The 24,830-nt window shown below is 50.4% G+C and overlaps 1 protein-coding gene across 2 annotated transcripts in view; it reads right to left on the bottom strand.

The window, feature by feature from the left end:
- The window catches only part of PI4K2B (phosphatidylinositol 4-kinase type 2 beta), a 354,471-nt gene that overhangs the window by 123,918 nt on the left and 205,723 nt on the right, over positions 1 to 24,830 (bottom strand). For both annotated transcript variants that reach the window (XM_069631865.1, XM_069631864.1), the window contains one exon: positions 23,981 to 24,114. In XM_069631865.1, coding sequence (XP_069487966.1) covers positions 23,981 to 24,114 — 134 coding nt within the window. The remainder of the gene's footprint in view (positions 1 to 23,980; positions 24,115 to 24,830) is intronic.

Below are 24,830 nucleotides of genomic sequence, written 5' to 3' on the forward strand. Positions count from 1 at the left end.
ACCATGTGCCGATGGCGTGAGCGGGGGGGCTGGAGGAACAGAGAAGAAACGGAGCATGAGTGGGGGTTGGGGGGGGACAAGGACACAGGGGGCATGAGCGGGGGTCGGAGGAACAGGAGACAGACACAGGCGGACTTACTGTGCAGGCGGCAGATCCCGCTCCTGCTGACAAAGCCTCTCATGCGAGGAACAAAGATGGCAGGCGTCTCTGAAGCCAGACGCACTGCACGCTTTCACCGCATCCAATGAGAGAGCACGTCAGATGTCCGCGGACATCACGCAAGCTGCTTGCCCAATCACCGTCCTGTCCGCGGAGCGAACAGGGAAGTGTGTCCGCGAAGCGAACAGATATCACTAATTTTTTTCACTTACATTTTTGTCATTTTTAAAAAAAAACTACTGGACGGATTTACACCAAATAAAGCAAAGCACACTTTCGGGACCAAGCCGTTGCTCCTGCCGCAAATCCGTCCAGCAGTTTGGGCTGTAGGCGTGAGCAAAGTTTTTTCCCATTATGTCTATGGGAAAAAACAAAGGTTTTGGGACTCCCCCCTATAACTCCCCCCCCCCCCCCCCTGGACGAATCCTCACCACACTTTGCAAAAAAATTCAGAGTGGGCCATATACTTTTTTTGCAAAGTTTGGTGAGGATTCGTCCAGGGGGAGCTAAGTTATAAGCCACCCAAAAAGTGCTCTTTCTATGGAAACACCAACTTAACCATAACTACATGGCCATGATATATACATATACATATATACATATACAAACACACACACCTTAAGCACGGATATAGTACATCAGAGCCAAAAAAGAGGGAAATCAAGGGAGGTATGGACTAGGGTGTCAGGAAGAGTCCATATTTGTTATAGGGCTGACCCACAATTTTGCCACTTTTGTCTAATGTATGGGTGGCTAATCAGCAGACAGCAGAGGTATTTTTCCTGTGCTTCACAGTTGTGTTCTTTGGCATTGAGCTAGCATCTTGTTTGTGCCTGAGCATCAGTGGAATGACCTGTGGTGTAGCAGCCGGTGGTTCTACGGTGTCCCAGGCACTTGCTTTCTCCCCATGCAACTACCACCGCCTGCGCCTCCGCCACTGGATGGCATGATGCACAAGCAGTACAGATTTTATTTGGAGCCTCAATGTTCTGCAGCACTTACCTTAGCCCCAAAACATACACATGCATTTTTAGAATAACTAAGAGGGAAATGTTAGTCCCCCCCCCCCGCCCCAGCGATATGTCAGAGGTATTTTAGTGGTAACATAGAAAGGAAAAGTAGGGAATGAATTCGGTAGGGACTGCTTTGCTCCTGCTTGTAGCCTGGGACAGCCTTGTTTGCTTGACATCTTCAGCTACCAGGTGCCATGCCCAGACCAACTGATGCCATATAACTAATAAAACAAGCCACACACAAACTGTTGTAGTATGAAGCTGCACAGAAGTGTGAGCTAAGTGTGTGTTCATTGGTGGTCATGGCTGAATTTTCTCTTTGAATGCAGCGTGCTTCCCAACGGGGCCGAGTCTCTGTTTTCATCGCAACGCCAGCACGCCCGAGGATCCATCTACATTAAGCCCCTTCCAGCGCAGGGCGTGTGGTCAGTGGTGATCTAGGTGACAGGGGCTGGTGACTCTCCCCATGAAGTGCTTGTGCTAACAAACCATTTCAATTGACTCTGCCATATGATTTCAAGTGAAATTTGAACTTTGTACTTGTGGCACCCTGAGTGTATTTTTCATTCTTCTAAGCGGTACGAGAAGCCTTGTTGCAACGTGAAGCTCGATTTGTAACTCACCGATAACTGAAGTGAAGGCTGCATACACTGGGAGTGCTATTTAAATCCCACTGCGTGTAAACAGTGGAAGATGAAGCAAAATGCACATTATTATCCTCTTAGAAGTAAAGCCAAACGTGCAGGGAAAAGGACCAGAAGTCCGATGTTGGATCAACCTACTATTGGAGATCCTGCTCCTTTAGCTTAAATGGACAAACTTTACAAAAAATCTGGTACTGCAGCGAAAATCACGAATTTTCTTTCCACCGGTGCACAAAACTGTAGTGAGTGATGTAATGTCTGGAGAAATATCACGCACAAATGAGGGCCTCTTGTCTCTAGGAAATAACACAATAAATCGGTCTGTCCCGAGCTTGATGCCAATGGTTAACCCACAAACCGTTCAGAGCTGTTAAGCGAGGTGGAGTTTGCCCCCAGGTTGGATAACAATAACTCCATCCTTAGTTCATGTTTGAACCTGCAGAGAGATTCTCTGTTGGCCCCTCCCTCGCACCTGGGATTCCATTGGTACCTGTTGAATATGATAACATTGGCTCGAACTGGTTTGCTACTCTGGACCTGGAAACTGTCTCAAATTCAACGCTCACTGAAAGAAAGACAGATAGCAAGGTGGACTCTTCGCGATCTCAGAGGAGAGTGACAAGGGATCACTTGAGGAGCCTTCACATTCCAACTTGTAATTGCAGTAACCAGGAGCGCCGTCTTTGGTCTCTGTGCAAATATGGCAAAATAACTAACAAGACCATATTTCCAAATGTGAACATTCTTGCCAACAGCAATCTCAACTACCCCCACTGCAGGAGCTTCTCCTGGGCCCGTTAACACTGGTCCAATCAGTGTGTAGCTTGCCAGCTGTGAGCCAGACAAAATGGGGGGGTGGCCTTCATCCGCACTGACCAAGTGTGTGTGATTGGGAAAACTAATGCTGCCAAATCTTTAAATCTTTAAAAGATATCATCAACCTTGTTAACCAGTCAGGCTCTCTTCCGACTGCAGATATTGAAAATAACCCAACTGAAGCTGACCAGGAACAACTTCACTTCGAGCCCCGGAAAAGTCACAATAGAAGGAAATAAGAAAAATAAGCCAAACCAAACATTTCTGCTGCAATATCTCTCAAAACGTGCGTTCTTGCAATGGGAACCATGCAATGGTAATGCGTCTTCAAACTAGCAATTGTTTCTTACCTCTTGCACAAAGAGTTTGAGATGCTGCACCCACTTGGATAGTGCAGCATAACCATCAGACATCGTTAGAGCCCTGGCTTAGTGCTGTGACAGTGGAGCAACCCAGCCTCCTACCTTCCAGCCTCACTCTGCAATTCACCAGGAACTGTATAATTACCACCTTTTGGCTAAACCAAGCATTGAGCGGTCTCGAGGCCTGCCAACTGCTAGGGCATCAATATCGGTCTGTTCCTCTGGACCATTGTCCACCAATATAGTCATTGCCCATGGAGCAGTGAATGGGGAAAACCAACAATTGTCTACACAAGAGATCATCTCCTGACCTCCGAATCTTGAGAAAGTGCATTAAATCAGTGGAAATTACTGCAGTGGAAAGTCCCTTTCTAAATCGTAATTTTCTTTTTAATTTATTTAGCAGGTCCCCAGCACTACATGCAATTACATCTGCAGAGATACACCATGTAGAACGTCCTAAGGCAGACAGTTGCACAATTGGGCAGTAGTTGTTTGCATCTGCAAAAAGTGTTAATATGCTGCTTGCCAATTATAATTTTCTTAGAACCATGTGCTTCAACTTAATTGCATCTCAAATAATTATGGTTGACAAGCCTTCGGTTGACATAATACAGCCGAAAAAAACAGAACGTCTTACCTTTAGCCGACTTAGGCCACACAACAGAAAATAAATTAACATCATACTTCTAATCTCTGCAAAATAGAGCCCATCACTCCGATGGATGGAACGATGGGTGGCCAATGACAGCCGCCCCACCCCCTCTCGCCCCCCTCCAGCTAGCTACACCTTTTGGAACTGGAATATCAGAGGGCATCAATCCTTTTTAAGTAGTCCATCGGGCTTCACTGAAATTATGATGGCCGATATATTCATGCTGCAGGAGACATGGGCATGTTGGCCTTTTCTGATTGACAGCTTCAGAATCAGATTCAGACTGGCTTGGGCAACCTGCGGTCATCCTATGGGCGGCCTGACAGTAGAGGCCAAAGTGCATATAGAGCAATGAATTCTGCCCAATAAAAACAGAACGCTCTTAGTATATTTATTGAATCTGCTCTATTCCCGTTTGGGAAACTACATATTAACATGTATAACCCCCGCGGTGAAATTATGGGAATATGTGGAACACATACTCCTGACGTGGTTTGCCATGTACTCACATTTTAACGTAATTATAGCAGAGACTTTGCTCATTGTGCTTTAACTGGTACCCTACCTGATCATCAGGATTTTATTTATTGGACATATGTATGGTGCCTATACACAAGCGTTTCCAGACGCCACGCAAAAAAAAAACAACAAAAAAAAACTAAAAGGGCAAGGTCAGACATAGGGAAGAAACACCAACGGTCGTACTGGGCCTTGTGACATGCTTACCGAGGAAGTGCAGAGACAGAAAGAGCAAGGGAGGGAGGAAATAGTGGGCAGGGCTGGGGGGGGGGGGGGGTGATATGGGGGTGAAGTGCATGAGTGGGGGGCCCCAGAAGGATGAGCTAGTGCTGAGGGGAGCCACGAAGGGCAAGTGCAGGGGAGGTGGGACCAGGAAAAGTGCAAAGGCGGGGTGGACCAGATTCAGTCTAGTCCGTGAAGAGTTTCAGAGGGCAAGTGCAGGTAGGGATGGTGGTGGTGGTGTGGGGGGAGCAGAGGGAAGTGACTAGTCAAGGATGGCCTGGCCCCTGTAAGACTCATATGGGATCAGGTACTAGTCGCAGCGGCAGAGACATTACCACAGAAGGGGGGGGCGGAGGAAGGAAAGTCTGACAAGTTTCCAGAACTTAAGGAGATCCGGCTCAAGTCTGAGGGAGGCCATTCAAGAGGGAGGCTTCTGCCGAGGAAAGGCATCTACCTCCCACTCTCTGCTTGGAGAAGCGTCTGACCTGCAGAGAGTTCGAGCTAGAGGACCGAAGAACGCTAGCAGAGAGGTATTTAGGGAGAGAAAGCTGGATGTAGAGGTCCCAGGCCCAAGACAGCCTTGTGGATGATGGAAAGGGTCTTTAATCTGATCCTTGCTTTCACCAGTGGAAAGAATTTAGGGCTGGAGAGATGCGGTCCTTGGGATTGAGGCCAAGGATACGTCTTGCAGCCCTATTTTTGATTAGTTGAAGAGGACGAAGACGAGAGGAAGATGAGGAAAAGGCTGTTGCAGTAGTCCAGCCGAGCGAGAAACAAAGCCCTGCAGACATTGACCTTCTGGAGGAAGGTGGGGAAAGGGAGAATGCCTCTCAGTAGGTGGAGCTGAAAGTTGGACTTCTTGGCAAGGTACGCAATGTGAGGAGAGAGAGGAGTCAAAGATGACAAAGATTAACATCACAAAAGGGGGGAGGGCACCCAAGGAGGGTTGCCAGAGAGTGAGGACGGGGGGCAGGGAGCAGGTGTCCCAATGAGAAGGATCTCAGTCTTACTGGCATAAAGGCAGAGATCATTATCAGAGCACCACGCCTGAATAGCAGTCTGGTATGAGAGAGGGATGAGGAAGAGGATGGAAGCTTAAAGGAAAGCAGTGTGTCATCAACTTAACTGGAAGGAAGGTGAGAAGGCAGGGCTCAAGTGGGCCAGGAGGGGCAAGGTAAATATTGAAGGGCCATAGCGATAGGATAGAGCCCTGAGGGATGCCACAGGTAGAGTGTGAGGTGGAGGAAAGGAAAGGGCCCAATTGCACTTGGGAGGGTCGGTTTGAAAGGAAGGATGTAAGCCACACCAGTGCCCAGTCTATGATGCCTAGGGCAGATGGATTTCCCCTCCTCACCCCTGGACACATATGGAGATAAGATGAATAAATGGGGACAGCGTTGGTCCAACAGAATGAACTTACATGGTCCAACTTAACTAGAGATAGAAGATAGAAATGGATGGAGGGGGGGGGGGGGGGACTGATTCCGCCTGGACAAACAGAAAAACTGTTTCTAGATTGGATTATGTGTTTGTGGGGCCCAAGTTATATATCTGGGATTTCAGCAGCATTCAACAGCCCAAGTGACCATGCAATCCAGACTTGGTTCATTCGCTCTACTTGTCGCAATGCTACACAGTTATACCCTTTTCAGACATCAACCTCGCATGGACAGACTCAAAATATAACAATTGGCTGTCCTGCTATGCAGACATCAGTAATTGCTTGACAAGATATAAGTCAGATATCCAAAGAATGTTGACCGAGTCATTGCAGGTGATTTGCCCTGCAGGATTACGAGTGTACACTAAAAGGATTTTGTTTGATGTCATTGTTGCTAACAAAAAGTAATTTAAATAGCACCAACTGGCGATTTATGATGCCCCTGCTTCATAGAAATGATAGTATAAAGTTCTGGTGCTATTACAGACAACATTCTGGGGAGGTACCACCAGTGGAGGTGAACCCCCTGTCTGAGACCCAATTGGTGAACTATGTTAAGAGCTTTTACTATAGAGTCTCCAGGCTTTACGCTGTGCTTCAGGCCAGGGTCCCCCCTCCCTTTGATAAACTCAGACACGATTGGGGTGAGGACCTGGGAATCGAAATGATGGACCAGCGTTGGAGCCATATGTACGCACGTATTCATGGCATTTCGTTTAACTTCCGCTTCAAATTGATTCAATTCAAGGTACTGCACAGGTTTCATTACACTCCAATCAGATTGCATCACATGTCGAGGGATCATAACAATACCCCCCCCCACCCAAGTGCCCCAGGTGTGGATCGGATGCTGCAAATTACTTTCACATGTTATGGTCTTGTCCGCTCTCAGTTTTGGAAGGGGGTCTGTTCCACAATGTCCAACATATTGGTTTGTACGATCACCCCGTCTCCCCTGGTGTGCGTCTCATGATTTTTCTGAATTGAGCCGTAACAACATGAAATTATCAGGTTTATGCATGCTATTAGCCGTACGTTGCATTTTGCTATGCTGGCTACGTCCTGGGACCCCTACTCATGCCCAGTGGCTTTGCACTGTGACATGGGCCTCGAACATGGAGGAGTCATGGTCAGCTCAACAACCTCCAGTTTCGCGACCCGGAACATCTGGGCTCCATTTCGCTCTTATGTCTCCTCTATGTCGGCAGCCACCGTTACTGATCCCGATGATTCCTCTTCCTCCCTACCTCCAGCTTAAGTTGCTCCTAATTGGAAATGTTGTCATATGTACCTAGCAATCTGCAAGAGAAGCAAATTCCTCAGCACTCTATTTGCTACACTTGTTCTGAACATGTTGACTGTAACTTTGCTTCCTACTTGTAAGCTACTTGTCCTTGTGTGGTAATGTCCAGTATAATAACGTTTTTAAAAAAAATAAAGAACTTGTACTATGACGCAACAGAACATGCAGGTGGGGTCACATGGTGGCTACGATTTGACCTTTGCACAGGGTTTGGAGTACGAAGATATTTTGCAGCCCATATAGGTGCAAAGCATCTCGTACTCCTGGCCCTGATGCCCTAGCTAATGTCAGGATGGCCTAGCTAATGTCAGGTTTCCGGCAGTTGTGGTAGTGGCCAATAAATGTTTAATTCCCATTCCTTATTTGTTTTATTGAAATTTACATTTTCAGTTTGGGCCTTAACATATTTCAGAGTGCTGAGGTGATCCCAAGCCAAGATGGTGGAAGGAACCTGGAGTCCTGATTGGTGGAAGATTAAACAAAGGGCTAGGCAGAACATTCTCAACTGTCTCATTAAGAATTGTCCAGGAGATGGGTCCTGTTTAGGTGTCCTGAGTTTTAGGCCTGGGGTCAAAGAAGCAAGAAAAAAGAAACTTATCTACAATTTGTGAAGAAGGTTTATGAAGAGAAAGAAGATTCTAGTTTACTTCACAGTTTATATAAGTTATGCTCTTACAAGTGAAGAAATACGTTTTCATGTAAATAGATCTCAGTAGCTTTAAAATTAATTTCTAGTTTTTTCTAAGGATATTTGGAAGTATTCATTTATTTCGATAGCATGTATTAGTTTCTGGATAGTTGAGGCATTTCTCTTTCTATGCATGCGCGCAGTATTTAACGTGACTCGAACTAGCCTTTCACTGTAACATTCACTGCTGCCTGTTCCGGTACACGCGCAGGCAAAAATGTTAATTTTCTTTGAAGGCAGCTTCTCAAGTCTTCTTGGTCCTGCTCATTGAACTTGCAATGGAGCCTGTGTGTTTCCTGGCTGAATCGCTTCAGATTCGTTTTCAGGTGACTCATTCCGGAAGGTAAGCCTTTCCCTTTGCACAGCGATTATTTTCATTTTTGTTCTTTTTTTTGGAATCGTACAAAAATGTCGACCTGAGAATTGCGACGGCCGAAAATGCTGACTTATTATTTTCTAACCCCCCGCTTACACCACATATATATGTGGGGGGTATGGGATATTATAGTAGTATAGGCGGTTGTGGGGGGTCTCCCCTGCATATCTGTGTGGCGTAAAGAGGGTTTAATAAAAAAAGTCAGCATTTTCGGCAGTCACAATTATGTGTGGTCTCAGTGATCACATAGATCCCTTTTTTGTTTCACCGTGGCTCACGCTGCGAGTTCTTTTAGCGCGGCGACAGTTTATTTTCCCCATGTTACTTTTCAGCACGGCGCTCTAATTCATCCTGACTAGCGCGGTTACTGTAATTCTAAAGTTGTTTGATTGCTAAACAGCACACGCTGATTATCATTTCTTGGCTGGCCGTGCTCACGCTGTAGCTAGTTTTTTAGATTAACAGTTAGGGTAGCTTTTAAAAAAAGAATTTAAATAGGCTGCAGGTTAATTCTAGAATTTAGGTAAGTGAAAACGCTTACACTTCAGAACCAAAAGGTGGTCAAGATAAGACTGAGAATATTATAACGGCCAACTGCAAATTCTTATAAAGCAAGTATTTTACTCTCCGGTCAGTTTAAGAAAGGATAGTTTGTGCGAGAAACAACCTATTCTACCTACAATATCCAAAGAACTACTTGTGCTCAAGACAAGATATTTCAGAGGAGTTTTCTGTGAAAACCCAATTAATTGGGTTACTTCTGAGTCTACCCAGTTTTAAGAAGCAGGTAAAAGTTCTGGAGTATGACATTCACGTAGATGCAGAAGATTCAGCAGGATCTTATCTCATTGTCACAATACCAATGTGAAACTAATCCTCTAGGCCTTCTGTGGAGGAGTCTCCGGTACCATACACATTTTTGGGATTAGAGAGTCGGAGCAGTAATTTACTGAACAGAAGCTTACTTTGTGATTTTTCATTTCATACAGATATCCATCCTAAAGAGGAGGATCCCATTATTCTGTCCCATTCCCCTTTCCTCCAGGGGTTTTTAGATCTCAGCTGATTATACAAGCTGTTGTGCACTTGACGCCTTTGTGGATCTGCAGGGTTCAGCAGCTTCCGAAGAACTTTGGAGACAGGATCTGACAGCTAATGCTGCACTTAAAGGCATGACGAAATTCTGGGCACAGCTGTTCACATTAACATTCAACCATATATTGAAGGATGGGAAAGTGCCAGTTAGCTGGAGTAAGTCCATTTTAATTCCTCGGTTTAAAAAGGGGGACCGCTTGGATCCAGCAAACTATAGGCTATGGGCCATGATGGATTCAAGCGGTAAGATTTTACTATGGAAACTCTAATCCTGGGTGGAACAGCTGGGACTAGCAAGTACAAGACTGGTTTTAGGCGGGATCATAGCACCTTTTAATATTCTTGGTCTCCAATATAGGATTGCAGACACTACAAAGCAAAGCGATAGATCACTATATATGCCATGTAGATTATGGTTGTGCATTTTTTTTTAAACTTTAACATTTTTTTAAAACATGAACACCTCCAACATTGCCCCCTCTTTCTCCCTCCCCCCTCTCTCCCACCCCCCCCCCCCCCCCAAGAAAAACAAACTGGCCACTTTCCAGTGTTCCTTGATTCTTCAGAATGTTGTCAATCCCCCCCTCTGCTCACTGTAGGTCCAACAGTCTAAAAAGCTGTGGGTGCCACCCAATCCTAAAATCATCTCCAAGAAAGGCCAACCCTTTGCCCCACTCACTTGCAAAGCTCTGTATTGCATTGTTCATGGCATACGTCGCCCATTCCACCGCAACAATCTCCCAGACTTTCCTGAGCCAGTCCAGAAATGCTGGTACTGTCAGGCTTTTCCAGTTCTTGGCAACCGATATCGTTCCAGCAAGGATAAGCATCACCTGTGCTCTTTCCCTAGCTTCAGAAGAACACTCCATGTCTTTGTGCTGAATGCCCAACAAGATCAATTCCAGGGATCTGCTCCCCTTGGTCCAAAGGCCTGTTGAGCTTTCCGAATTTCCTCCCAGAAGAGCATTATTCTAGGGCATCCCCACCAAATGTGCTCTGCAGTCGCCACCGCCCCATACCCTCTCCAACAGTCCTTAGATTTCCCAGGGTATGGTCTGTGTAGACGGGCTGGAGTGTAGTGCCAACCGTATATAAGTTTATACCAAGGGTCTGGGATGCTCTTGCTAATTTCGGGATTATCCTCTATAGTCTCTCCCATTCCTTCTTCTCTATTCCTCTTCCCAGTACCTTTTCCCATTTGCCCATAAATGGGCAACTCTGCTTCGGCTTGGCCTCCTAAAATTCCATAGAGCTGTGAGATTAGGCCTTTTGAACCATCATTAGACATTAATAATTTTTTGAATTTAGTAGAGTCTCTAATAGCCGCCCCTTTATTCTCTGGGTGCATCAACAAATTACGTAATTGATAGTACCGCAATCTTTCCTCCTCCCCCAGGGCAAAATCCCTTTTACATTCGAAGAAAGAGCTAATATCCTTCCCACTAAACATGTCCCGGATCCTCCTACAACCCCCTTTCATCCATTTCCTGAAAGCCCCCCTCTCCAGCCCTAGTGTGAAATCCCCATTTTCGAATATTGGTGTAAACGGGGATGGAAAGGAAGGGATGGAACAAGTTACTTACCTGTAACTGTTGTTCTCCAGCATGGGTCTGGCATGGATTCACATGCTCATGAATATTCCCCGTCGTCAGGCTGGGAATCCTCGGTAAAGAAAAAACCAGTATCAGTTTCGTTTCTGATCTGTCTTTCGTAGTAATAACCAATCACTGGTCTCTGCGTCATACTGACCACAGCCAATGACTGCCCTCTACCTAAGCACCGCCTCTGGCAGCCATCTTCAGATTTGGAAGCACGTGAAGTGGCAGTATGACCAAGTGAAGAGCCGCAGAGGGGTAGGCGGGAGGGTTCGCATGTGAATCCATGCCAGACCCATGCTGGAGAACAACAGTTACAGGTAAGTAACTTGTTCCTTCTCCAGCATGGGGTCTGGCATGGATTCACATGCTCATGAATAAAGAATACATAGCAGTACACACATGCACAACCACGGGAGGTGGCAAAGGCTCAACATTAAGCATCACATCAACTCAACATTAAGCATCTTACCTCCTCACCAGGCTCACCTCAGGCGAACAGGTTGCGCAGCACTGCTTGGCCGACCCTGGACTCCTCCCTGGAATCCCGGTCGACGCAGTAGAATTTCGTGAAGGTGTGCGTCGACCTCCACGTAGCAGCCCTGCATATGTCCAGCAGGGGCACACCAGATAGGAACGCCGTGGTAGCTGCGATCGCTCTGGTGGAATGGGCTCTCGGACGGCCAGGCAGCGGTCGGTTTGCCAACCGGTGACAGCACATGATACAGCCGGAGAGCCATCTGGAGATGGAAGCCTTCGAGAGAGCCTTCCCCTGATTGACAGGTCCAAAGTTCACAAAGAGTTGTGACGTCTTCCGAAAACCCTTCGTGCGGTCCACGTAGAACTTCAGCGCTCTAGCTACATCCAGCGAGTGCAAAGTCCTCTCAGCCGGCGACGAAGGCGACGGGAAGAACACAGGTAACACCAAGGGTTCGTTGAGATGGAAGTCCGACGGTACCTTGGGCATGAAGGAGGGGTGCGTCCTGAGCACTACCCTCGTGTCGTGGAAAGTCAAGTACGGGGCCTTGCAGGAAAGGGCCTGGATCTCTCCCACTCGTCGTGCGGAGGTGATGGCCACAAGAAAAGCTGTTTTCCACGATAGAAACTTCAACGGGGCCGAGTGCAGAGGCTCGAACGGAGGTCCCATGAGCTTGGTCAGCACCACGTTGAGCTCCCACGCCGGGGCCGGAGCCTTCACCGGCGGGAACGATCTGAACAGTCCCTTCATGAACTCTTTCACCAGACGATGAGACCACAAGGACGTCCGCCCCGTGGTTCTGGTGTATCGGGAGATCGCAGCAAGATGAATCTTGATGGACGCGTGTGCCAGACCAGCTTTGGCCAGCGTCAGCAGGTACGGCAGTACTTGGGGAGCCGTAATCCGTAGAGGGTTAATCTTCTGTGGCCGGCACCAGACAGAGAACCTCTTCCATTTGTGTCCGTAGCATTTAAGAGTCGAGGACGCCCTGGCCTTTGCAAGAACCTCTCTGCAATCGGCCGGTATGTCGTATCCTCCAAACTCTAGCGCTGCAGGAGCCAGGCCTGCAAGTTCAGCGACTTCGGGTCGTGGTGGAGGATGGCGCCTCCTTCCCTGGAGAGTAGATCCGCGTCCGCCGGCAGCTTGATCGGCGGGGACGCTGACAAGTCCAGCAAGTCCGGGAACCATATCTGCCTCGGCCACGCAGGTGCGACGAGGATCATCCTGCACCGTGACCTCTTGAGCTGGTTGATGAGCCGGATTAGCAGAGGCAAAGGAGGGAACGCGTAGAGGAACAGGCCCTCCCAGGGGAACGAGAAAGCATCGCCCATGCTCCTCGTCTGGGGAAACCTGCTGGCGAACCTCCGGCACTTGGTGTTCGTCGCCGTCGCGAACAGGTCGATCTGGGGTGTGCCCCACCGTCGGAAGAGGCGATCCACCAGATCCTGCCGTAGTTCCCACTCGTGGCACGAGCGCAGCTCCCTGCTGAGTGAGTCGGCGATGGTGTTTTTTATCCCTGCCAGATGAAACGGCACCAGAAAAATCCCTTGGGCGACGGCCCAATGCCACAGGTCCTGCGCCTCCTTGGACAGCGCTGGGGACCTGGTTCCGCCCTGTTTCCTGATGTAAAACATGGTGGTGGTGTTGTCGGTGAAGATCCTCACCACCTTGCCCTTGAGGGACGGAAGGAAGGACCTGAGGGCCCAAAACACTGCACGGAGCTCCAGGACGTTGATATGCAGGGACTTCTCCGTCGGGAGCCAGAGTCCCCTTGCGTGCAGATTTTCGGTGTGCGCTCCCCACCCTTCCAGGGAGGCATCCGTGGTCACAGTCTCCCGGTGGGCTGGGGCCTGGAAGTCCATGCCCGCCGTCAGATGCGCGCGGGTGCCCCACCACCGTATCGCTCGTCGGAAGCTCTCGTCGAGCTTGATCCTTTCCTCGAAGCTGCCCGTCGTCTGGATCCAGCGCGCATCCAGGAATTCTTGCAACGGGCGCATCCGGAGCCTGCACATGGGAATGAGGTAGATGCAGGAAGACATCCCGAGGAGGGACTTGATGGACCTCACTTTGGCCGTGTCGGCCACCAACATCCGTTGCACCTTGCCCAAGATGGTCCTGGTCCTCTCCTCCGACGGGGAGGCCAGAAGGGACACTGTGTCGAGCCTCGCTCCCAGAAACAGTGCGACTTGCGCGGGCACCAGGTGGGATTTGGCGTAGTTCACGGAGAATCCCAGGTCCGTGAGGAGTTGGACGGTCCTTGCCGTGTGGACCACGGCGAGCTCCCTCGTCTTGGCGCGGATGAGCCAGTCGTCCAGGTAGGGGTAGACGTGAATCCCCTCGCGGCGCAGCTGCGCCGCCACCGGTGCGAGGCACTTGGTGAATACCCTGGGTGCCGACCGTAGTCCGAAGGGAAGGGCTTTGAACTGGTAATGACGCCCTTGGACCACGAACCTGAGGAATTTCCGGTGCCCCTTTAGGATGGGAATGTGGAAGTAGGCATCCTCCAAATCCAACGACGATAGGAAGTCTCCTTCCTCCAGCTGACCCAGGACGTGCTGGAGGGTGACCATCTGGAACTTCTGCGCCTCCAGGAGAAGTTGAGGGGCGTGAAGTTCTTTCCTGGCCACGGGGGGGACGCGCGGGCACCTTCTTTGAAACTCGAGCGCGTGGCCCCGGGCCAGGGCGTCCAGCACCCAACGGTCGGTGGAGATGGACTCCCACACGCTGACGAAGCCCGCCAGCCGGCCTCCCACCGGGGTGCTTCGGTGGGGGCCCGACCCCACGGCCGGTTCAATCCTGCTTGGACGCGGCCTTGCCGCCTTGACCTCCTTGGCGACGACGGTGGGGTCCGCTAGACTTGCCTCGTCCTCTGTAGGCCTCTTGCGACGACGAGCGGGCCGCTTGACGGTAGGAAGCGAAACCGCCGCCGGAACCTTTGGAGGCGCCCTTGCCTCCGCTGCTCCGAAAGGGCGTCCGTCGTTGCTGCAGAACTCCAAGGGCCCGGGCCGTCTCAGTATCCGCCTTGATGGCCTGAAGGGAGTCGTCCACTGTCTTCCCAAACAGATTGTTCCCGTCGAAGGGCATGTCCAGGACTCTGGTCTGGACGTCCTGCCGGAAGTCCGTAGCTTTGAGCCATCCACGACGTCGAAGGCAAACGCCGTTGCCCAGCTGGCGGAACCCAGTGTCGGCGATGTCCGTCGCCACGGTGATGGCGTGGTCCGAGGCCACCTCACCTTCCTGCAGGATCTCCAGGGCCTCCGCCCTCTTGTCGTCCGGCAGAAAATCCAGCAGGGGAGCTATCTTGTACCAGAGCTCCCTGTCGTAGCGAGCCACGATAGCAAGGCGTTGGCCGCTTTAATCGTCGTCGCTGCCGACGAGATGACTCTACGTCCCATAGCATCCAATTTCCTTCCCTCGCCGTCCGGCGGGGAAGTCGATGTGGAGGCCGCACCCCCCCCCGCTTTCTTCCTGGCTGCCGCGGAGACGACGGAATCCGGGGTAGGCTGCGCCCGGAGGCACAGGGGGGCCGTGTCCGGGACCCGGTACATTTTCTCGTACCGGTCTCTTCTAGCTGGCGTCGTGGAAGGGTTCTTGAGGAGGGAAAGGCCCTCATCCCAAATGTCATCCAACAGAGGCACTGCGAGGACCGTCTTCCTCTTGGCCTCGCGCCGCTGATAAAGGAAGCCTTCCTTTTTCTTCTCCTCAGGGCAGAGTTGGAAAAGCTCGGAAGCCCTGGAGATCATGGAGTGGAAAGATCCGATCTCGTCGGGCGGAGAAGCCCTGGCGGGAGGCGACGACGGAAAATCCTCGTCGTATGCCTCGTCGTCCGTACCCGTCGCTGCCGTGTCAGTCCCCGTATCATCCCCTCGGGTGGACGGGGAGGAGGGCTGGACGGGGCGCGGCGGTTGAAAAGGAGGTGGTGGATGGATCCTTCTTTTCTTGGTAGGGGGAACACCAGAAGGTCCCGGTTCTGGATCCCCCGACGGGAGAGGTTCCTCCGTCGGTAACGGTAGCCTCGTCCTTATCTCGGAGCATAAGGACTGTATGGCCAACAAAATGGCCGCCGAGTTGTCTTGCGGCGCTGGCAGAGGGGAGTCCGACGGGCGAGCAGGGGCCCCGTCGGTATCCTCGACGATGTCGTCGTCGTCACCTGCGTCGGGGTCCATTCCGACGGGCTGGCCTTCTTCCACGCCTAGGCCGTGGCTTAAGACCTCGATCAGCTCCTCTTCTGAGGTTGAGGCCGAATCTACGACAACGCCCTGCCCCCCCTTCTTCCCCACGGAGGGTTTCACGGGGGTCCTATCGATGGGCACAAAAGAAGACTCCCTCCGAGGAGGCAGGGAGATTCTGGGCCCCGAGGTCGCCACCACTGGTGCAGCCTCCACAGGCTGAGCCAGGGCCGCCGCGACCGTTTCGATAGAGGGCTTGGTCAGATGGATCAAGGCCTTCACCACCTTAGGTGCGCTCACCGCCTTATCCTTGAGGGAGGGGGCACTGCCACGCTCCTCCTCTGCCTTAGAGCTCGACCGGGGCCTCTCCAGGAGCTTTGCCGGGTGCTCGGCCTTCCTCTTACCCGACCCAGAGCGTTGGCTCGTGGTTGATGGTGCCGGGGAGGGTGCGCCCTGCCTGGCGCCCGTAGAGCCCGACCGTTCGGCGCTCCCGGTGCCAGCGGACTCGCGGTGCTTGGCCTTATGTTGGGCCCCCGTCGCCGGGGCGCCCTCAAAGGTCTTAGAAGACCGCTCGGATTTCTTCTTCTTCTCGCCAGACGGGCTCTTACCCTCCAGCCAGTTGGCGAGACGTTGATGGCGGTCCTTCATGGTCCGTTCCGACATGTTGCCGCAAAACGCACAGTCCTTCTCCACGTGCGTCTTGTCCTCATGAAGGCAGTAAAGGCAGAAAGAGTGTTCGTCCTCCTTAAAGACGTTCTGCAGCTGGCATCCAGGGCAGACCCTGAACAGCTTTCCGGGCGTCGAGCTTCCCTTCTCCTGGGCCATCTCCGAGACCGGGCCTGAGAAGCTTCTGGAGTCCTCCGAAGTGTAGCTCGACGAAATCTTCACCCTTGAGGGGCACAGACGAATCCGACACGGGTCCCCGTTGATCGGATGTAGGATCGGTGGAGCTTGAGGCTCTTTTGACCGAAAGAATCGAAGTTTTTTGTGAAAAAGCGCGAAAAATAGCACTAACGCTCGAGAGCAATAGCACGAGGATCCCAACACATGAACGTGCGGTAAAAATCTGAAGATGGCTGCCAGAGGCGGTGCTTAGGTAGAGGGCAGTCATTGGCTGTGGTCAGTATGACGCAGAGACCAGTGATTGGTTATTACTACGAAAGACAGATCAGAAACGAAACTGATACTGGTTTTTTCTTTACCGAGGATTCCCAGCCTGACGACGGGGAATATTCATGAGCATGTGAATCCATGCCAGACCCCATGCTGGAGAAACCTCTTTGTCTGGCTAGCCTGTCCCAGTTATCCGCCATCAGTTTAGTAATGGAACTCATGTACATATGTTTAGGTCGGAGGCGTTTTGGGAGCCATAACACCACGTCCAGGTCATGCTTAGTTTCCGCCCTATCCATTTTCACCCAGTGTTTCTCTCCTCCTTGTTGAACCCACTCCCTAATGACTCTGCTGCGTAGCCTCATAATATTGCCGAAAATCAGAGGGCCAGACCACCCTCTTTTCTTGGGGCTGTGAGTAACCGTCTACTGACCCTGGCTTTCTTGCCCTTCCTTATAAATTCATTAGTTATGGTTTGAAGCTCCTTGAAAAAGCGCTCCGGTACCGTCTGAGGAACAGCCTGGAACAAATATAAGAGGCGTGGCAGTATTACCATCTTTATAGCCGCTATTCTCCTTAGCCAGGAAACGCTGAGATTTCACCACCTTTGAAGGTTTTTTCTAATGCTCTTTACTAGCGGAGGGTAATTGGCTGCGAACCTTCCGGGGAGCGTCGGAGTCATCCTCACCCCTAGGTACAAAATTCCCCCTGGTCGCCATGCGAACGAAGAGGATCTTTTGAGCTCTTCCCGCTCCTCATTCCCCAGACTCCGGTCCATCAGTTTGGATTTGCCCATGTTGGTGCGCACCCCCGATACCTCACCAAAGCTTTCAAGCAATAATATACTAGCTCTACAGGATTGGGATGGGGCAGTGAGGGTAAGCAGCATATCGTCAGCAAAAGCTGCCACATTATGCTGGATCCCCCCAAATGGAATGCCCCGTATGTCTCCCGATTCCCGAATGGCTTGGAGTAGAGGTTCCAGATATATAGCAAACAAAGGGGACAAGGGGCAACCCTGCTTCGTACGTCTTTGCAGATGGAACAATCTGGATGTCACCCCATTGACCATCACCCGTGCCCGTGGTCCGTTATAATTAGCTTTGACCATTTGTAGAAAGGCCCCGACCAGTACCATGTGTTCCATTACCCTGAAAAGGAACGACCACTCCTCCCGGTCAAACGCTTTCTCAGCGTCAAGCAAAAGGAGAGCCGCGGGAGTGTTTGTTTTTTCCACCTTTTCCAGTAAATGTGCTACCCTAATATTGATTGCCGTTCGTCTGCCCTTAATGAAACACGATTGATCCTGGTGGATTAGATCGGGAAGAAGCCCCTCTAGTCTATTCGCCAATATCTTAGTGTACATTTTCGCGTCAACATTAATATCGATCTGTACGAGGACCTTTCTAGGGGTTTTTTCCCTGGTTTCTGAATCAAGGAGATTTGCCCTCCTTCATGGTAGGAGTTATTCCCACGGTTGCTTTGAAAGTGTTGAAGAGGTAGGTTAAGTGTGGCATCAGTAGCCCGGCAAACTGTTTATAGAAGACGGCTGAGAAACCGTCAGGGCAAGGGGCTTTACCCCGGGGCAGTTTCCCTATCACCCCCCTCCCCGACCTCGTCCTCCGTAATTTCTTGATTCAAATTTCTTGAGCCTCCTTCCCAACTACTGGCAACTGAACTTTATCTAAAAACATCTACTGGTGTTGTTCCTGGGGGTTTTGTGACCTGTATCGAGATTCATAGTGCTCCGTCATGGTTTCTTGAAGTTCCTCGAGTCAGGTAACTATCCCCCTCCTCCGTATGAAGGGCTGTAATAGTATTTCTCGACTCTGCCCCCCGGAGAAGTCACGCCAACAGGGGTGCCAGTCTTATTGGCCTTGGCATAAAATTTCTGCCTCACCGATAAGAGGGCTCCTTCCAGTTTTTTAGTCCATAGAAAATTCAGCTGGCCCACTGCCCTTCTATATTCCCTATGATTGAGTCTGCTGGGAGTCTCAACCGCTCTTCCCCTTGCTTCCTCCACTCCACTTCTAACTGGGATTCCAGGGCTAGCATCTGCTTATGTTTTTTGTACTTTGGCTGCCATAATTCACCTCGTATTGTAGCCTTAAATGAATCCCATCGGAGTCCTCCCCCGTTTCTCCCCTTTTATTGCTCTCAAAGTATTCTTTTATTTTACTCTCCAACTCTCCAATAATAACAGGGTCCCGTAATAGATATTCAGGGTATTTCCAGCCCAATAACCTCTTCCTCGAGAAGCCCAATTCAAGCTGCATTATAAGTATCTTATGGTCTGCTATACCCATAGGACCCACTTCCACCTTCCCCACCAACTTCGACGATACCCAAAAATAATCTATTCTAGATTGTGTCCCATGAACTTCCGAAAAGAAGGTGAACCCCTCCTCATCCCCTTTCACTTCCCTCCAAACGTCCTGTAGGCCTACCTCTGACATTCTGTCCCGCAAAGCGGGTGAGGCTACTATTCCCCCTCCCCCGAGTTTGCCACCTGACTTGTCCCTTGTTCTGTCCCACGCAATGTTCAGGTCTCCCATTAAAATTATTGGACCCGTTGAGTGTTCCCCAATCTTCCGTAAAAGTTGCAGAAGGAAGGATTCTTGCCCTGAGTGGGGGGCGTAGACCACGACTAACGTAGAATCCATCTCCAACGGATCCTATTACCATTAAATATCTGCCCTCTTTATTTCCAATAGCCTCATCAATCTTGAAATTGGACACGTTTCCTATTGCCAGGGCTACCCCTCCTGATTTTGTCGCTCCTGAGGCGTGCACCATTTGGTCAAAGCCCCTTAGTTTGAGTCTATGCTGGTCCCCTCGTAACAGATGGGTTTCTTGCAGGCCTAAAAAATCTGGGCGGTACCTTTTCGTGAAAAGCTCGAGCTTCTTTCTCTTTAATGGGTAATTAAGCCCCCTAACGTTATGCGTGATCCACTTAAATGTCAAAGATGAATGATCTCTCCCTTCGTACATTCCCGCAAAACCTCCCCTTCCACTCAGAAGTCGGGGATACGCCTGAACTATTTCTTGCCTCGAGAAAGTGAACACTGTGTGGCTGAACCCTAATCCCCCCACCCCCCGTGCCCTCACCCTTCCCTTCCACCGCCCCTCCTGAACCTGTCCGCCCTCCCCCTCCCTCCCCAGAGGCCTGCACATCAGGCCAACTTTCCCGAGCCCCTCTCTCAGGCTTCAATGCCTTTACCGATCCCATGATGTTTGCTCCTCACTCCTCTTCCCCTCCTTGTGATCCCTTTAAGCCACCACCCCTTATTAGATGAACTTACTCTGTATTAGATCGTATTCGAATCTGCCCCCTCGTCCATACCAGAGCCCCTCTCTCCTTGACCTGTGGGGCCTTGTCAAGTCCGCCTTCTACGTTTCCCTTCCCCCAGGCAGTTGACCATTCCCATGGCCGAGGTCTGGGGGCCATCCCCTGGGTTTTGCATACTCCTCGGACCGAGCGTCCCCTGGTGCTGCTCCAAGTCGACCTGTAGAAGAGCCGCCCCTTCCTGCAGCGAAGAGATCCATCTTTGAGACCCCCTCCTACTCGAACAGAAGCCCGAAAGGGAAAGTACATTTATATTTAATTCCCTGCTCCTGGAGCTTCGCTAGTACGGGGCTCATCTGCTTCCTTGAGTAGAGTACTGCCCGCGAGATCCTGATAAAGTTCGATTTTCTGTCCATTGTACATTATCGGCTCCTTAGGCCTTGCAGCCCTCAACACCGCTTCCTTTTGCGCATATCTCGACAAGGCCGCTAGTACATCTCTTGGTCTCTGGTTCCGGGTGGTGTTGAGGCAGGGCACTCTGTACTCTATCCAGTTCAATCCTGTCCGGTGAGTCCTCCCCCAATATGTCGGCAAACATTTTTTGGACTCTCTCTTCCAGATCCCTGTCTAGGACCATCTCCGGCAACAACCTCAGTCTGATGTTGATCCGCCTAGATCGATTTTCCAAGTCCTCCATTCGAATCTCAAGGTACCGTGTAGCCGTATCCAATCGGTCTATCGCTTCACGGTTCTCCTTTGCGTCCTTGCTCACCTCTTGCAGACCTCTCTCCACCAAATCCGTTCTCTCGCCCAGTTGACGTACTTCCTGTTTAATCTCAGACAGGGCCCAATTTAAATTCAGACCGTACCAGCTGAAATTGGTCCTGGAACGTCTTTGCCAGCAAATTCTTCAGGGAGAGCATTTCCCCATGCAGATCCTGTCGGGAGAGGTGGGAGGCTTGCTGCGACCCGTCCGGCTGAGTCCATTCAGAGGTCTCATCCTGCTGGGTGCTCCTCCCCTCCTGTGCGTCCTTGCTAGCCTACATAGATAACAGGGCCTGATGTTTCTGCCGGCGGGAACCCACTCTTGATAGATCTGCTTTTATTTTTAGCTGCCATGCTACCGTTGCCTTGCCACAGAGCCGAAAAGTGCAGCCGCCACACTCCCCAAGCCGTAATTCCTGCCCATCTGGTCCTTGAAACTCATCTCTCGTCGCCTGGGGAGAGGGGGGGGGGGGTCACCCTGTCTCGTGTGCGGAGGCGGGTGGGCATCTCAATCCAGTGCCACTGCCCAGTTTTGCTTCTCTGAAGGCCTTCCTCAGAACACCAGGTGCACTGGGGCCCTCCCCCCCTCCCCTCGTTGGGGTGCTGAATTGTTCTCTGGTGGGCTATGACCCTGCAAACCTGCCCCTGGGGGTAAGCACTTTTCCCCGCACCCAGGTCCCCAAGATCGAGACCCCAGCCTCCAGTAGTGCTGCCAAATTCTCCCAGGGTCTCCTCAACGTGGAACTCCTGATAGTAGGCCAGGTTCCGCTAAAATGACACGACCAGAGTTCTCCCCTTGTTGAGTTGTTTGGGCTTTGCTTCCACTTGGTTCGTTCTCCCCGCCTCACAGGCAGGCCCCGGGGCGCAGGTCCCTCGCCCCAGACTCCTTCCCTCCGGCTCTCGCTCCCGGACGCTCACCTGAGCTTCCAGCGCAGCGTTGCCAAAGATGTTCTGGAGCTCACCTGCCCCACCCGGGGGAAGGTACTGGAGGCCCCGTTGTTGGCTGGGTGCCCTCCTGGCTTGCCGCGCTCCGAGACACCTGGGAGGTGCGGCAGTCGATTTTGCACTCCTGCGCCCTCCCGAACTAGGCGCACTCTGGAAGGGGATGTGCCCTGAGCTCCGCGCTAGAGTGCCTTCTCAGGCCACTATTGTTCCGGGGCTCAGGGAGCTGCTTCGGATCGCCCCCTCGCTCTAAGGCTCAGAGCCATGCCGGACCGCGGCTCCACTAAGCCAGGGACAGCCGCTTCCCTGCAGCCTGCGCTGTGGCGTGACCTCCAGCCGGACCGCCCCCTGGCTTTGCTAGTCTGTCTCCCGGGCACAGCTCCTCTCTAGATCGCTGGCTGCGGTCCGCTTGATTCCCGCCGGCTCCGAACTACTCGAGGGGCAAACGGGAGATGAAACTCGGTCTCCTGTCCCTCTAATGCCTGAAAGAGGGGTGGTGGAGCACCTCCCATGCTCGAGCGTTACCAGAGCGCCGCCGACACGTCTACCTAGTGTCGGCGGCCATCTTGGAATCCCATGCTTGTGCATTTGATTCGGTCTCCCAAAAAACGTTTTTAAATGGGGAATTGGCCTCCTTTTACTGTATTTTATAGAAAGTTTATACACCGATACTACAGTTGCTAGAATAGATCAGGCTGGACTGGTAACTGTGTCCACTTCTACGAACAAAGGTCTTAAACAGGGGTGCGTTTTAGCACCCCTTCTTAATTTGTATACATCAGATATGGACCTGGGGGTTATGTGCTTGCTGCAGTTTTCCACCTCTTATTGCAGGGTAGTATGTGCCCTGGTTATCATATACCGACAATATGATGTTATTCGATCATACGCCCATTGGCCTTCAGCGTTCGTTGGATGCACACTACATGAATATGCAAACAATATGCGGATAAATAAAAAAAAAAATTGTCTTGGGCGCCCAAATAAGTGGGAAATCTAGTTTCAGGTGGTGGATTGGGGAGCAGTCATTTGAAGTTGTGGCGACCTACATATATTTGGGGATCCCATTACCTCCCACCCCCAATTTAGCCTTCTATGAAACAGAATACAAAAAGTTCTTAAGTAGTCAACAGATCGCCAGTTCATTATGAGTAAGGGTGACAATATTATCGTGGGCTTCCTTGAAATTTACAAAACTAGTGTTGTCCCTGCAGTGCTCCACGGTATTTAAGCTTTAGAGTCTCTCCAGCCCCCCCACCTGTCCTCATGATGGGCCCCCTGAATTTGGGCTGGTTCTTTGCTCCCCATCAGCACCCAATCCCCCACCCCCAACCTCTGGGTTGGCACTGGCTACCCATCCACCACCTACACCCCACTGTGGATTCTGGATTACCCTAAATCGCGATAGACCCCAGTGTTGGCTCTGGCATTCACCCTCACCCACCATCCCCTAGGCTGGATTTGGGCACCCCTTCCAGTCTGGAAGAAGCAAACTCTGTAATTGGCTAACTTGGCCAATACCTCAAACTGGGTCTATGGATTCCATGTTAAGCTGCTGAGCACAGAGCTTTGCCGTCACAATACACAAAGGTCTACAGTGGGCCTTCTAGCACAGTGTTTGCAGAATGTGTTTCGGATTGAGATTGGATTAGAAGGTATGAATGTTAAGGTTGCTAAGGACTCTGGAGGCAGCGCGGGTTTGAAGACTTGTTTTAGCAAGTTTGCATGAAAAGGTCGATCAGCGCATAGCCAAATCCTGCTGCGTACTGGGAGAGTGTCGGCTACAGATGTCATGTTTCGTGTGGTAAGGCGGCGAGTTTTTCCAGGTATCAAAAAGTACATCTTTGTGTTGCAGAGTGAAATTTAGGTGGGGGACTTTATTGTGTGGTTCTTAAGTGGTAGTGGAGGAGGTAAGTGTGGAAAGACATGTAGCTGTCAAAAAGGGAAACTAGGGTTCTGGTTGAAGGAGGAGATACAGTTGGAAGTGGAGAAGACGAATGATGGAATGGTTCTGTGAGGCACGTGTGATGAGAATATTTACTTTTGGTAGGATTTCTGCAGCAGTAACTGCACAGCCACGAAGGGACTTACCCACTGTGGCAAAGAATGATTTGCTGCCACAGATTGAGTGAAGCGCTATGACCTGGTCAGTTGAGTATTACAGGAGTTGTAAAAAAGAGGAGAACACTTTAAAATGAATAATACTAAATCAAAGAAAATATTTTCCACTATTTTTTCAACACACAATTCACATGACACTTAAAATTTCCAAACTCAAACCTCTTGGTATGAAGCATTACTTTGATAGTAAAAATAAAAATCTAAATCGAATTCTTACTTTAAACAGTTCATGAAGATCCTCACAAAGATCCTGTACAAAGTTCATATCAGAAATGCGTGGCAGAACCAAATCCCTAGTTTCCTGTGTGAAGGGAACTTTAGCTTGTGGGAGCCATTCCCAATGAAACGGATCTAAAAAGAAAAAATGTAATCTTTGTATTCTTTTTTATTAAATTACGTCCGTTTGTACTTGAACCTCTGTTGTACCTACAAGTGTAAAAACAAAGTAATAAAATTTAAAAAAAAGTTATCAGAAAGGATCATCAATATGCACTCTAGTTGTGTATGCAGCCACAAAGGATACATAAAATGTTACTCACCATAGTGACTACAGCACTCCAAGCCCATATTCCCCTTTTGTAAATACTTTTAGGATGCCTAGGGAAAGGGACTGGAGCCTTTTCGAACAGTAAACCATGCAACATTTCTCTCCCCATAGAGGGTTGTCGACGTGCACAAACCGTTGCACCCACGGGAACCTCTGCCTTCCGACAGCCAGTCAGACCTTTCTTTTCCATCTGCCCAGCCACACAACATACCTGTCACTCATGGAAAGCGCATGAAGGAATGGGGAGCATGGTCTAGTTCGCACTGCAGTAATCACACATTGCATAACCCAATTACTCCTACAGTCCCATCCCCTTACATCCATACTTTCGAGATTCCCAAAACGTAGATACAAAAAGGAGGTTGGATTTAAGCCCTCAACTAGAGAAATAACTGACGTAGGACAACCTGACCAAACTGGGTCAGGCCTTAACATGTGCTGGCATCCAAACCGAGCAGTCATTCTGGTACAATGAGTAAGGTGGGTTGGGGGGGCCTATGTTGCCGCTTTAAAGATGGTA

The sequence above is a fragment of the Ambystoma mexicanum genome, chromosome 6q (assembly GCF_040938575.1).
Source record: "Ambystoma mexicanum isolate Mex_15411 chromosome 6q, UKY_AmexF1_1, whole genome shotgun sequence".
Taxonomy (NCBI): Eukaryota; Metazoa; Chordata; class Amphibia; order Caudata; family Ambystomatidae; genus Ambystoma; species Ambystoma mexicanum.